At 37.2% G+C, this 16,326-nt stretch overlaps 1 protein-coding gene across 1 annotated transcript; it reads left to right on the top strand.

Annotated features, from left to right (window-relative positions):
* Window positions 1-12,087: 12,087 nt before the first annotated feature.
* LOC140330006 (galactose-3-O-sulfotransferase 2-like) lies at window positions 12,088-16,119 on the top strand. Its single transcript, XM_072410370.1, has 3 exons — window positions 12,088-12,209; window positions 13,185-13,485; window positions 15,321-16,119. Exons 1-3 carry the CDS (start codon window positions 12,088-12,090, stop codon window positions 16,092-16,094), a joined length of 1,197 nt encoding a protein of 398 aa, XP_072266471.1. The 3' UTR covers window positions 16,095-16,119.
* The last annotated feature ends 207 nt before the right edge of the window (window positions 16,120-16,326 follow it).

Here is a 16,326-nt window from a genome sequence, read left to right as displayed (position 1 = left end):
ACTGACTCGCCGGGTAACAGACTCTGTTAGGGCAGGGATCAGCAGCTTGCTTGTCCTTTGAAGTTACTTTCAGTTTCACTCTGCACTGCAGCCAGCATCGAGGAGTCACACAGAGGCACACAGTATTAGGTATCGGAGGATGTCTTTTTTGCGGGGGGTGCTTTATTGTTTGAGCAAAAATCGGGGGGTGGCTTATTTGATGGGGATGCCTTATCATTGGGGAAACACAGTAGCTATGTCTTTTTAACTGCCATTGAAAGGGAAAGGATTCTTTAAGCCATTTTACCACTTCTATTGATAGAATAATATTTAGAGCCTCACATTTTGAACTATTTAAAAGAAGCCCCGATAAGGCCTGAAAACCTTCCATTACCTTCATCAAATTGGGCAAAGTTACCATGAAATTAATCAAACTAAGGAGAATATCGTCCACAAAAAGGCAGAGTTTGTGTTGTTCCCCATTCATCTCTATACCCTGAATGTCAACAAACAACAATGGTGACAGTGGGCAACCCTGCCTGGTGCCCCGGCCTATAGAAAATTGTTCTGAACAGTAGCCCATATATTGTATAAATGCCTTAGGGGAATCATACAGTGAGGAAACCCATTTACAAAAATTCTCTCCAAATTTGTTTAATATTGATATAAGATATGGCCATAACACTGTCAAAGAGTCAAAGGCTTTACTTATATCCAAACTCAGCAGAAAAGCTGATGTCTTATTTTGTTTAGCTTGTTGAATTAAATGCAATATTCTCTGTGTACTGTCTGCCGCTTGCCATCTGGGTATAAAGCCCGTTTGGTCAGCCGACACTAAGTCGCCTAAACTATCTTTTAGTCGGGATGCCAAGATTGTCGCCAAAATTTTTGTATCCAGAATAACACAAAACAGGCAAAATAAAACAAACAGCAAAAATAAAGCCTGGCCACTTGGCCACTAACTCCCTGTTAGTTCCCTTAACTAACAATCCAGCCCAACCTAGTGCTGTGCAGGACTCTAAGGCCCTAACCATACCAGTTCCCAGTTCCCAGTTCCCAGTTCCCCTAAAACCTCCTCCCAGCTCGCCAGCCCAGACAGAGACACAGGAATAAGCAGGCTGGGAGTTTATATCCCCGGCCTAATTTCCAGGATGCATTTCAGGTGAAACAGTTACACCTGACCATACCCAGGCCTCTTTAACTCCCCCACCTGGCCAAGAAGCTCATGGTTATTCAGCCTAGTACTTCAACCCCACCTTCTTGTCAAAAGGAAAACTGACTAATCAGAAAAATACTCTGCATATAACCTGTATGTGGGGCAAATGTACCTGTCATCCTGGATGAAACCCTGTGATTTATTTGGCCAGCTGTTACAATATATATATATATTTATATATATAAATTTGTTCTTACACAGGTTGTCTGTTCCGTTGACTATTGTCTTTCTTGACTGTAAGATATCCTACTGATTTGATGCTATTTGTCTTTTACTGCAACATCGCCACAGACGTTCTTTGTATTATGCGGAAAGTTTACTGTACTGTTTTTGTACTCCCTGAATATTCCCCCTTTTTTCAGTTTATGTTCATGTTATTTTATTTGTTTAAATATTTGAAAAATAAAGAATGAGGCCTAGTAATATCTCCAACACCTTAGTGGCCATTTGGAGGCTTATAATGGACTGTGCTGAGTCCCAGAAAGTGAAAGCTATTAGGTAAATTGGAGGCATAAACAGATTAACACAGCTTTTTCTTTTAAACAGCTACCCATTCATTACTATTGCATTCCAGAGAATTCAGACTTTTTTTTAGCTGAGTGCAATTTGTATCACACACCATTGTGCTTTATAAATGTAATGAGCATCTTTCTTTCAAGACAGTATTATATCAGTATTATACTCATACCTTTGGCATTTAAATAAATTACCATTAAATGTTTCCTAGAGCCTAAAATCTTCCATTACAATTACACATCTGCTTATTACCTTCTGACTACCCTATTGCATTGCTACAAAGGTGAGTAGGTAGTTTATGTTTTAAATTTAGCCATATATAAAAAATACCACATTGTGTTCAACCAATAGAAAAATAAATGAATAAACTAAAAACTTGGATATACAAAACCTAAAACCCCACAACTGATCCAGAGGAAGGTTTAAAAACTTTCCTAATTCCCCAAAGTAATCGCATTTACCCTGAAAAAAAAATCTTTGGTGTTACCCATGTATATGTGATACTAGTGCATTTTATTATATTATAGCAAATAATAATAATAATAATTCAAGGCCAAATTTAAAGACAGTTCCCTTCAAAGTAAGTACAGACAGGATCTGTGATCTGAGTTATATTTCCTGAACTGCATTAGCAATCAATTTTCTATCAGTGAGTAGAACATATTGCTAGAAATACTTTAAAATATGCTGTGTGGAATGTCCTGTGTTGTGTTCTCTGAACACTATAGCAGTAAAAAACTTGCTAATATTTCAAGATTTTGTTATAGAAAGAAATTAATTGCCCCCTTTGTGGGCTTTATAAATGTAATTATTAAAAATATTTCATTCATTACTTTTAGTTCATTTACTTCATAGTTTTTAACTTTTACTGATATTGTACTGAAGTTTGGCGCTGCCTTTAAATGTTTAAATGTTCTTTACACATTTAAAATTGCATAAAAGCTTATATTTGCAATTATGCCTTTTATTTTCTACAGGAACATTCAATATCTGAAAATCACAAGTGCTGTTCTCGTAACTGCTACAATGGTCCTGGTCTTACAGATTTTGTATTCCACTGATTCAGACAGGTAGGTATCTTATTAAATAAATGAAATCATTTCAGAGCTCTAGGAAATGTCAACAGATTAAACATATTTACTGTCCGGACATGTGTATATTTCAACAACAATGCCATTGTGTATTCATGCCTGGGGCTAAATATAAAGCTCCCAATAATTGATATAAATATCAATAAAATCTTTCACAATTTCTTCCCAGAGTTCCTCACTGTAGTTTAAACACAATTGGCATTGTTTTCTACTTTGCTATGGGCATGGCATTCCCAGTCAGTTTGGATTTTCTGAAAATCCAAAAAAATGCCTTCTTCTTGTCTTCTTGCTATGTCACCCAATCTTGCACTGAGTAGTAACGAGATTGGGTGACGTATCCTGCTGTAAAGGGGCTTAGTGAGAGCCCCTTAGTAGTAAAAATGCCTCTTCTGCACATGCCCGTGATGATGTTCCATACCTTTCTGGTCAGGGTAAAAATTTTGGGAAACAGAATCAGATTTAAACTTTTTCTCATACAGTCCAATTCATATTAAAGTTATTGTGTAAAACAATTACAGGGTGAAATCAATTGAAAACTTCATGACATACCAGGGATGGTCATTACAATTATCCTAATGGTTTTTGATCATGGCAACATGGTAGAATACAGGTTTGTATTGTACAATACCTATGTTGTTGTTCTTAGTGTAATGCAAGTTTTATACACTAGATGACAGTGTTCTAGTTAATCACTGTTCCTGACTAGGCATGATGTCATATTCTGTGTATGCTGATTATTTTAAAGAAATAAAGTTTTTTTAGTTCAGGGTTCGTTCCTGATGAAAGTACAGTGGAGTCTGGCTTATTTGCTGTGCCAAAGAAAGTCATTATTCTAACAGGTTATGGGCCCAGGTACCCAGACTGCCCCGGATATGGAGTAAATCCAGGATATCCAGATAAAGTACGCTACAGCAATTAGGTGCAAGATACAGCAACAGATAAAGATAAGGAAATATAAGAAATGGCTGCCAGCACCTCCTCAGCAAAGCTTTCTATAGCGAACCTGACAAATTAAAACTACCAGTCTTGGAAATTCAAGATGAAAATACTGCTAATAAGAAAAGGTACACAGAAATAAACGTTACTGCAGACAATTTAAAACCTGAAACTGAACCAAATGTAACTCCAGTCAGAAGATCAGCAAGAATCAATAAAGGTATTCCAGCTGATCGTTTGCACAGCGATTCAGGCTGAACCAGGTTCATGGGAAGATATGCAAAATCTACCACCAAATGTGGATTGGAGCAGCGGATGAAGAGATATTAATATTTAATGAACTCCAGACATGGACATTATCAGAGCTACCTCAAGGTTAAAATGTCATAGGATGTAAATAGGTTTTTAAAGCCAAATGTAACTTGGAAGGACAAGTCTGTAGATACAAGGCAAGGTTAGCTGCAAAAGGATACTCACAAATTTGGCGAGGAATATGATGCTACTTTTGCTCCAGTTGCTAAACAAAGAACTTTCAGAACACTAATAACAGTGGTAGCTGTGCAGGACATGAATGTGAAACATCATGATATCAAGACAGCTTTTCTTAATGGTGATATAGAAGAGGACATTTACATGACACAACCAGAAGGATATGTAAAAAGTGGAGAAGAACATCTGGTTTGCAAACTGCAAAAATCTCTATATAAACTTAAACAAGCAGCTCAAGCATGGAACTTAAAAATTAACCAAGTTCTTCTAGAAGAAGGATTTACAAGAAGCAAAGCAGACCCATGCCTTTACTCTAAACAAATAGATGGTGAATGATTGTAAGCTCTTCGGGGCAGGGTCCTCTCCTCCTGTATCACTGTCTGTATTAGTCTGTCATTTGCAATCCCTATTTATTGTACAGCGCTGCGTAATATGTTGGCGCTATATAAATCCTGTTTAATAATAATAATAATAATATTAATAATGGATGTAGCTATTAGTCTATGTGGATGGTTCGATTATTGCTCACAAAAGGAATTATGAGATTGCAAAGTTGACTGTAATGCTCAATCAACATTTTGAGACTAAAAACCTTGGGGAGGTGACATATTATCTAGGAATTAACAAACAGCGTGAAAAGGGTGGCGGATTCCTGTTGAATCAGCGTACAAAAATTGATTTGATTGTTCAACAGTTCCATATGACTGAGGTCAAAGGAGTAAGCACACCCATGGATACAGCTTATCCAAAAATGGAAGGTGAAGAAGATATTCTTCCATCCGATGGTCAGTACAAAAAAGCAGTGGGAGCACTTTTATATATTGCAACCACTACACGTCCAGACATGCATAAGCCATGTCACTACTCAGGCAAGTGGATAAACCATGTCAAGGGGACTGGAATGCAATCAAAAGGCTTATGAGGTATCTCAAACACACAAAAGATTTCAGTTTGAAATTGTCAGCAAAAGGTGACCTGAAACTTGCAGGATATGTGGATTGGGCAAGTGACCACAACACACAAAAATCTACAAGTGGTTATTTTTTCAAACTAGGAAACAGTCCTATATCCTGGTCAAGTAAGAAACAGAACTTGGTGGCTTTGTCTTTTACAGAAGCAGAATACATCTCTGCTGCCTATGCCAGTCAAGAACTCGTTTACAGCAGTTACTCAAGGATTTTGGACTACCAGAATCACAGCCTACTGTCTTATAATATAAGGACAATCAAAGATGCATTAGGCTTGCTACCAGTGAGAAGATGAATGCATGAACCAAGCACATTGATTTCAGACAGCATTATATTTATGACTTGGTAGAGCAGAAAAGATTGTGCTTACATATTGTGAGGGTGAGAAAATGATTGCTGACGCATTGACAATGCCGCTCACAAGAGACAGATATGAAGTTTTCAGATCACAGATGGGGTTAACATAAATTGTAGTTGTTGAGTAGGGGTGTTAGAATACAGGTTTGTACAGGTTGTACAGGTTTTTTTTTAATCCCACGTCACCCGATCTCGCCCCTGAGTCGGGTGATGTATGATGAAGAACTCGAAAGAGAAGACGAAGTTGGCGGCGCCTGGAGAGCCGGCTCCGGGACGGATTTTGGGATGACGTGGGACTAGATGCTGGACACCCATGGAGTGATCGGACTGCCCTGCAGGATTGAAGGTAAGTGTGTTTTTGTTTAGTTTTTTCGTTTTTGAGTATAGTTCCTTTTTAATTACTGTTCTTGACTGGGCATGATGTCATATTCTGTGTATGCTGTTGTGTTGTTAAAGAAATAAAGTGCCAAAGAAAGTCATTATTCTAACACAACAGCCCTGCAGTCATGCAGAACTTTGTCAATTATATCTACAAGTGTGTTCTTATTTTTATCATCAACACTTATATTTTCTACCTGCCACACATGTGCAACCCCACCAGGAATTAGCAAAAAAAAAATTGCATTGTGACTGTGTGCAAGAAAAGCTGATATTTCATTATCATTGACAAAAAGATGATTGGGCTGGCAGAAACAATTGTTAAAACACACAATGAGTTCTAAAACGGTTTGTGCATAATGCTCTGCATAACAAGTATACAGATAATGTGGAGCTCCATGTGACAGCTGCAACACATAACAGGGTGTCCCAAAAAAAAAGACTAGTCACCCATTTTTATGCATTGTCAGACAGACTGACTCACATTTAGCACTCACCTCTGCAGGAGTGACTGGGCTTTTTCTGGGTTTAGGTGTTAGGAGAAGCATCTCTCCTCCAGAGTGGGTCTTCCATATGTAGTGACAGTCCCAGGCTTAGTGCATACAGGCGTCTATCATAGAACACCATCTTGCAGGTCCCTTCTTTGACTACTAAGAACCAATCTTGCTCTTCCAGCAGTCTGCAGTTCCAGGCTTCAGCCTATCTGGGCTCCAGGGCTCCTTCTTCTAGCGGGCTACTGCTAGCTGCTAATCTTCATGAGTGTCTCCACTTGTTCCTCTTCTTCAACCATTTATCCTTTTTGAAGTGACTGTCTAAAAGGACACCAATAGTACCTATAGGTCAAATGGATAGATGTACCCCAGCAGAGATTACTTCCTTCCAACTTTACTAAGGTCGCAATCTCATGTCACTCTCTTAATATTTGTTAATGTTGACAAAAAGTCAAGAATGGATCACCAAAAAGGGAACCAGAAGTTTACTTATAGCTTATCCGCTCTTAAATCATTGCCATTATGACACCTATATTAGATGACACATATATTAGATTACAGTTTAGTGTAACCGCCTACAGGGGATGAATTCATCAAACAATTTAAAGTCTTCCACGTATAAATACCTCCATGCTAATGTAATAGCTCTACAGGAGATACAAGAATATACCTAATAATGATAGGTTCCCTTGTTGGTCACATTGCCTTCTTCATTATTTATTATGCCCCCATTGAAGGCCAGATGTTTTTCGCACCTTTTTTTCTGTGGTGATGCCTAACATTCCTCCATGCTGATGTAATAGCTTTACAGGAGATATAAAAATACACCTGAGCTGAGTTCATCTGCTACGGACCATACATACTTCTCAATAGCCCATAAACAATACTCCAGGATTGGAAAAATGTTTATCTGATCACAGATGATTCCTCTGATAAATAGGACTTGCATATTCTCCACTACCTGTTTGGATTACATTTTACGACAGGCTCATGGGCTGAAGGTGAAAGCAGCTTTTGCTGGAGACTAAATGAGAACTTGGTGATTCTTCTATTTGCTTAAAAATATAAGTTTTAATTAAAGACTTCTTTTCTGTCAACAGACCACCTCCCCAGTCATTAATTAGGAAACTCACAAGGCCATCCTGAGAGGAGAAATAAAATCAAAAAAGCACAGAGTAGCCTTATTTATTTGAAACTCAAGGAATATCATGAGCTTCAATCTACAGACAAACAAAACCCACACTCTGACTTATGCCCCCACAAATTGAGTCTCTACGCACTGAAATTATTTTATTATCAAACCATTGAAGCTAAAAAGACACTGCAATGGGCTGTCCACAAATTATTTACATGGGAGGAAATAAACCTGGTCGGCTCCTGGATAATAAATTAAGCCACAAACCTACCAAAGCACATGCATCCCTGAAAATGAAACTGAAAGATATCTGGATCTTACAAAACCCTGACAGTATTCTATCTGACTTTGAAGCCTTTACCAGTAACCTGTATTGGCAGTATGGCATGTAGCATGGGACCCTATCTCAACCCACTACAGAATATTTTCATAAGTACCTCCAGATTCCTTGGTTGAAAACATGACACAAGGAAAGAAATTTTACTCCTAAGGAAATTTTTAGGGTACCTAAAATGCTTAGAAGAGCAGCTTGCCTGGTCCAGATGAATTCCTAATGAATTCTTAAAGTCCTACTTTAGGATCTTTGGTCCCTATTTGTTTCCCCCTCTGGTTGACTATTTCAGCTTCCTACGACAGGGGCAGTCACTCCCTAGAACAAACTTTGCTCACATCAGTGTAATCCCTAAAGCAGGCAAGGTCCCCAGGGACAAATTTTTTCCTATATCCCTGATAAATTGGGACCTTAAAATAATGACCAAGATTCCCTCTGTCCACCTTAACTCATTTTTACGAGCATACATCCATCCAGACCAGGTGGAATTTCTACAACACGGACAAGCCCCAGATCAAACCAGACTATCAATTGATATGATCTTGGTTGTTATTTCAAATTGGGATTTGGGCCCGAAACATGAGGCTATGCTAGTCTGTAGACTCATAAAAGGCTTTTGACAGCCTGTTTTAGATCTACTTACTGACATGTATGCTTAAATAATGATGTGACTATAATCCACAAATGTATTCTTACTTTTTCCTCAATAAAGTCTGAACATTGTTTACATTTACCAGTCCCCTTGTATGTTGTAATCCAACGTACCTCCTGATCATAAAGTTTCAGAGGCCCTGGCTGGCAGCTTTAAAAAAAATTGCCCATTGAGGTTTTTCCTTCTGTAAAATGTATAACTGGGAATATAATATAGAATAGCATAGTCAATACACTCACCAAATGAGATTTTTTTTTCACTTGTCATTGCCAAATGTCATTACAAAATTCATCTCTCACATCAGTGGTGCTATGTGTTCATGTAAAGTGTGTACAAATTCACGTGTCTCAAACTATTCACGCTTTAATTAATATAGTTTATTCTTATTGAAAATATAGCTTTGATAACCATTTTTGCATTTGTCATAGGTGTACTAAATTAGAAGAACCATCTTTACAGGTTTGTGCTTTTAGAAAATATGTGACTTGGTGGATCTTTTCCAAACTTGACAAACAACTAACTACAAATAAACAACTAGCACAAAATTGCTAATTGCTAATGAAATTTTTTTCAAAAATGAGAAACTGCTGCTTTAAACTCTCATTAAAATATGTTAAACACTTCTTAGCATAAGTCCAAAATCCCACAAAAATTATTTTATATTTGTCTGATGAATGTACCTTTTGGATCAGTAATATCCCCCTGCTATGTTTGCAGATAATAGTTAATTTACATTAATTTTGTTTCTATTTATGTACCACCTTGGTAACTTCTTGACTAATTTGACATGGACCCTCCTATTGTGTAAATCCCCCCTCCTCCTAGAGTGTAAGCCCTTTGGGACAGGGTCATCTCCTTCTCCTGTGTCACTGTCTGTATCCGTCTGTCATTTGCAACCCCTATTTATGTACAGCGCTGCGTAATATGTTGGCGCTATATAAATCCTGTTTATTATTAATATTAATAATAATAATAATAATAATGGACAAATTTCCCTTGGTTGACACTCCAACATAACCTAACAACATGGGAAGCTTTTGACTGCAGAAGAAATCAAACTTTCAAAGAGAGAATGAAAGGGGAGGGCTCTTACCTGAGCACAATAGGTAAAACAATTCTGAGGCTTTATTTACTAGGATGTCCCAGAACAAGGACAGGAGTCTATGAAACTAAAATCCTGATGGTGTAAGGAAGATCCTATTTAGAATAATTGCTCCAAAAGGCTACACAAAGGATGCATTACAGGTAAGAATGCAATATGCAAATAATATTGAGAACTTAGTAGTATTGTATTTGTTGTGTAAGTAGCATATACCTAAATAAAGCAACCTCACACTCACAGGAGTGCCAGTGAAGTTTCTACAGGTTTATTGAGTAATACAGGTTTATTATTATGTCAGCACACCTTTCATTTTTATTTGTACAAAGCTCTCTAAGGTTGAAGAAGATAGACTATCATGGAAGAAACTGGGTGATCCAGCAAACCTAGAATTGATTTTCTAAATATAATTTGCTAATAGTTGACAAATGTTTTTCATCCTGGACCATTTCAGGTTTACTGGGTCACCCAAGTTCTCCCATGAAAGTCCATAATCTCCAGCCTTGGATAGCTTTAATAAATCAGCCCCATTATGCCTGGCATCATCTTTCAGTTTTAACAATTTAGCCAACTATGAAAAAGCACTAACTGGGATTACTTTTTGTGTGGAGAAATGTAAAGACTGTGGCATGCAAGTTCCAGGAGTGCACTTTCCTTCATTAAGGATTCTGTTAACATTTCCTAGAATTTTATATATATATATATATATATATATATATATATATATAAAGAAGGAAAGTAATAATTTTGATGTTTGTGGGTTATTATTTATACTAAGATATGTAACTATGTAATAAGTGTTGACATTCTTTATATTCTTTTGTATATTTTTAAAACAATTATTGAGCTTTGATGCAAGAATTATTTCTTGGCAGGTCAGATTACCCTGATTTCAGTAGTGAGCACGGAGAATCAAGCTGATTGTTTTATCTCCTTTGTTCCTTCTTTATTATTCTTTCATCAGCTTATTTTTACTTTGGTTCCTAAAGCATTTGCTAAAGTGAAACTTGTCAAACTTTGTCTGACTACACAGTGATGTAATGATTGCACATAGATATTGGTTTAAATGTTAAAGAATGTGTAGTCCTGTTCAGCCTGATTCATGCACCTTTGACTCGCTATATGGCTGGACAGGTGAGTGGATGAGATGCTGATTTATGACTGTCTATGTCACCTTTCTGCCTCCAGCCCGATCCTTGAGCTGGGGCTCTGCCCCAGCTCAAGGTTGGACTAAGTTGTCACCCTTCATGTCCAAGTCGAGTCCCAAGTCATTGACACCAAGTCCCAAGTCAAGACTCAAGTCAACAGGAAATCTTCCAAGTCGAGTCTCAAATCAAGTCACTTCATTGATCCCCATTTGTCCCGATATAGAAACAGAGCCTGATCCTGTTCTTGAGCACCGGATCATATTCTAAGTTCACGGCTTTCTCCTCTGACAGCTGAAGGGGGAAGGGAGGAAGGCAGTGAGGCTTTTGTAACAGAGGAGAAAACTAAGAATGCAAGGAAGCCGGGCCTGAGTCGAGTTGCAAGTCATTCATTAGGTGACTTAGGCGCAACTCAAGTTCCTACCTCGCATTTTCACCTTATCATCACATAAACATACAGAGTGCAGAGCATTTTTCTTTTAAAGCTGAAGTATAGTAGCAGTATGGCCATACCACTGAATTTTTAATATACCACTATTTATTTCTAGCTTAGAAAAGCAAGAAATCTTGCATCTAGCTCACGAATAAAGATCTGCTTACTACCTACTTAGTAAGTTATAATTGAGTATTTTGTTGGGAGTAAATAATCATTACCCTAAAACAAAATTCAATTATTCAAAGATTCACCAGATTGTTATAGCTCAGAATTCTTGCATTGGTCACACTGGTTATGAGTATCACCCAAACGATGGTCAACTTTAAAACAAACTTGTCCTTCTTTAGAATATTAATAGTTTCTATACGTTCATATGAAAAAAAGGACTTACTTGGTAGTTGGTATTGGCATAGGCATTCTTTCAATCCTTTAAATGACAGTGCTGCAAGGACTTGTCTCCTGGGTTATATTTCCTTAAGTATAAATTAGCAACTTCCCAATAATGTGGCACGCACAATGTCCGGTGGTATGTTCCCTCTAGATTACAGCAATAAACACTTGTAGGTATATAGGTTAGGATCATGTGATAGAAAGGAACTGGTTTCCTCCTCCTGGCACACTTTTACAATCACTAAAGGATTTGGGTTCACTGGCTTCATAGTTTTCAACTTTTTAATAACATTCTTTTTTTAGGGTATTTTCCAGGGGTTTTACAGAGATTACAAAAACCACAATAAATAACATACATAAAATCTTCAAATTTTTGAGAACCCGATGCTGCTTTACCAAATCATTCCCTAAATTACCATGTGATCCTATGCTGCCCTTTAATGATATTTCTGTGTTTAAATTTGGATCAAAGTAAAAGATGTCTTTCTTACATTATATCTACAGGAATATTCAGTATCTGAAAATCACTAGTGCTGTTCTCGTTTTAACTGCTACAATGTTCCTGATCTTACAGATTTGGGAATCCAATGATTTAGACAGGTAGGTGGCCTTATTTATGATTCATTTAAATCATTTAATTACAGATTCATATTATCTACTAAGCATACATGTGTATTTCAATACAGTCAAAAATCTACTTAGTGGCAATATATGATTTCATTTTTCAACTTTTTTCATTTTTGACCTTTAAGTGACCAAAAACAGTTTGCATTATTCACTTATATATGAACCAATTGCAGTTTATAATACAAAGGGCAAAAAAAGACCACTTAAAAGCTGAGTTCCAGGCAAACACAAAAATATGCAAAAGAAATAAATATATGCAGAAACAGATAAAATGCTGCTCATTACAGTAAACAAAGCTGGTCTGCTTTAGCAGAGGTGTATAGGGACAGAGGGCTTGATTAAATCCCACATGGCCTAATCCAGACCCACAGGAATAAAATCAATTTTTTTTAAGTGAAAAGGTAAAACAAGTACTTTGGATGCACTGTATAACAATGTGTCAAAACACACAAGCAGGATATTTTATGGAATAATGACAATTGCAAACCTTTACAAAATGCTACTTTATGCAAACTTATGAGTATGACATTCCACTTTCTTCTTGACATTCCACATTCCACTGCTTCAGTGAAGCTACTGTGCAGTCATACCAGGGGCCAAACTTGAGGATTCCTATATTAATGGAGATACCTTCACTGGCAGATAATTTGGCTGCTTTCTGAACTGCCCAATGGTATATTGGGTTTTGGGAGGCTGGAAGACTGCGGAGACAGGCTAGGGAAAGCAAGTTGGGATGAGTTTGCTTAGTAATGACTTTATTGCTTTTGAATTGCTTCACAGTGCCTGCAGCTAGAGATAAGTGTAGATTTGTTTGAAACTCATTTTCTGTGGTTCAGGGGGCAGGAAAGATACATGTTTTATTTGCATTTTCACTTTGGCGACAGGGTCCTTTTAGGGTAAAAAGTGTGTAATCACTATAAAGTGAAAAATCTTTTTTTTCTTTTAAAGATTTTCAAGATTTGGGAACAGAATTGACATTAGGAAGACAATGTTCAATAAAGAGAAAAGGTCCTGTCAGCCCAGGACAAATATCTTTTTCTTGAAGACCCATAAGACAGCCAGCAGCACCATTGTGAACATCCTCTTCCGCTATGGCGAATTCCACAACTTGACCTTTGCTTTACCTGTTCGAAGTATAGATTTCTTTTTACCCAGCCCATTCTCAGCCACTAAAGTGAATGGCTTTAATAAAAGTGGAAATACAACTTTTAACATTATGTGCCATCATATGCGCTTCATGTTCTCAGAGGTGAGAGAGAACTTAAATAGACAATTGTAGTTATTTATCATTCTATAAATTACTATTTTAAATTTACAATACAGGATAATTTATAGGGTTTAATTATAAATGTTTTAATCTAAGATTTACTTAACATTTTCCCAAAGTGTACACATTTTTCATACTGGATTTTGCTAGAAAATATTTGAATCATCATACATATTCTAATTCAATCCAATGGGAAAAAAGTGTGTGAATTTTGTATATAATAATCTAAAATATATAATAATATTATATTTATTTATTATAATTGAAATTGAAACCAAAAAGTTGACAAGTTGGTCAAAAGGTATAGACTGAGTTAAGGAAACGGTTCAAGGACTGAGCCTTGTTGTGTAGCAGCATGAAAAGGGGCTGCAGTGAGCGGTACTACCACCATCTGCCGTCATCTGTCAAATTTGAAGACGCTGGTTCTTTTTGAACCAGCACTGTTGTATGAGTCTTCCAGTGGCTGGCAAAGGGACAGCTTCAGAAGGCTGCACACAATTTTGCAATCAAGTGGCTGGTGTGAACCTGCCCTAACCAGTGAACTAGGAGGAAATCCAGGAAAGATAGTGAATTCCAGTGAGTGATTGGGAGTGTACACTGTATGTTTGTCAAGAACCTAGTTGAGTTTGAGTTTATACAAGGGCTTTTTGTTAATACCTCCTGTCCAGCACGCTTTAGAATTGCTAACATGGTACAATAGAACAAGGAGGGTTATTGGTTCCCATGATGAGTCTGGATACAACAGGAGATCAGGATACCATCTGGACACCACAGAAATGCTGGACAATTCAAATTCTGTATGAAGAGAAAACAGGTTGGTAGACCAGGGACCAGGCACAAAAACTTACAAGAGCACGGAGCAAAGTCAGGGTGGGTATAAGCTGGCAACAACTGGATAGGTACCAAATCATCAGATGGAAAGCAAAATCAGTACAAAAAGTCAAGAACAGTAGTGGGGAGCAAAGATACAGTCAATATGCAAGGCATGTTCAAACAGTCAGATAACAGAAGCTGAGGAGCACTTAGGAGCAACCCAACATCGGACCTGATTTATTAAAGCTCTCCAAAGCTGGAGAGGATACACTTTCATCAGTGAACCTGGGTGAGTTGATGTAAAAAATGTATCTTCTCCAGCCTTGAAGAGCATTAATAAATCAGGCCCAGTATGTATGTTCTGGCTACTGGTGCCATAGCCAGTGACAAGCAAGCTGGCTGATTCACACTCACATGGACGTAACCAGGGATGAACATTTGTGATTGTCTTGAGTAAAAATCTAAATGTGATAAATGTGATAAGCAGCTAAATGACTGACTAGGTATGACTGCTGTAATTTTCTATGGGTAAGGTGGGTTGCCTCTTGCTTGTCCTCTCCACTCCTCCCTATAGAACTGAACAACACTGTGTATACAGTGCTCTTACATTTTAGTGTTGCTAATACAGTCACAAAAAATAATTTCCAGCAAAAGAAATTTGTAATGTGTGAGGACCCTAATGTCTGCCTAATGGACTGCAAAATCATAATTATTCTTTGCATGCTTTAACAGTAAGTCTATTTTTTGTTTTGTTTTTAGTTTACTTGTGCTTTAAAGGCTTAACATAGTAACTGTATGCACTTTCCTAATAAATTCAAAATATGATTTTCCATCATTTTCAAGTAAAAACTTGATTGAGGGCTGTGATTGCTGTGATATGACCCAAGCAGTTCAATAAATGTGTAAATCATGTGCTATTCATATGCCATAGTAAAATCATTATATATATATATAATCCTTTTATTACACAGAGACCAACTTGTGTTTTATGATTTCATTTATAGGTTCAGAAAGTGATGCCGTATGACACTTTTTATTTCACTGTCTTGCGGAACCCAATCTCCCTGATGGAATCCTCTTTCTCTTACTTCAAAGTTAAAGAGCCATTTGCAAGAGCTACAAACTTAGAAGACTTTTTCAACAATACCTCTAAATATTATAATTCAAAAATATTGAATAGCTACATTGCTAAGAATTTCATGACTTTTGATTTGGGATTTGACCATCATGGACCTGACTCTATAAAAAATGTAAAGTTAATACAGGGGACAGTGGATGCAATCTTCGATCTGGTGTTGATCACTGAATACTTTGATGAGTCTCTTATTCTATTGAAGGAAGCTCTGTGTTGGTCATTTGATGATATTCTGTCCTTTCCACTGAACAGAAGAAGTAACACCACCATGAAAACCCTCACTTTTCAAACACAAGAGAAGATAAAAAGATGGAACAGCCTTGACTGGCAATTGTATGTCCATTTCAACAATTCATTCTGGAAACGTGTAGATGAATTTGGAAGGGAACGAATGCAACGCGAGGTTAGGATACTGCAAAGAAAAAGGGCTGAGAATGAAAAAATGTGTCTGCAGGGTGAAGTTGCCCCTAGTCAGTTAGAAGACAAATCAATGATGCCATATCAGTCTGGAATAGCTGCAATTCTTGGATACAACCTAAAACCTGGACTTACAAAATTTTACCAGCTCCTTTGCCAAAGACTTGTCACCCCAGAGATTCAGTATAGTAGATTGTTACGCTTCAAACAATTTAAAAAGAATTGAAAAATTAACTATTGTAGAGCTAGAGTATAACATGTCAGATTGACCCTTAGACAGGAAGAGGCAAGCAAAATTATTATCAATACAGATTATTACAGATTTACAACCAAGAGCAGGGCTACCCTGTCATCAAATATAACCTTAGCAGACAAAGAGTTACCTGTCACTGTGAGACGGCTTCATATTCTATTACTGGATCAACTAAGTAATAGAATATGTTATATCTTTTAAAGCT

The sequence above is a fragment of the Pyxicephalus adspersus genome, chromosome 4 (genome assembly GCF_032062135.1).
Source record: "Pyxicephalus adspersus chromosome 4, UCB_Pads_2.0, whole genome shotgun sequence".
In the NCBI taxonomy this organism is placed as follows: Eukaryota; Metazoa; Chordata; class Amphibia; order Anura; family Pyxicephalidae; genus Pyxicephalus; species Pyxicephalus adspersus.
This window is presented reverse-complemented; position numbering and strand designations above follow the sequence as displayed.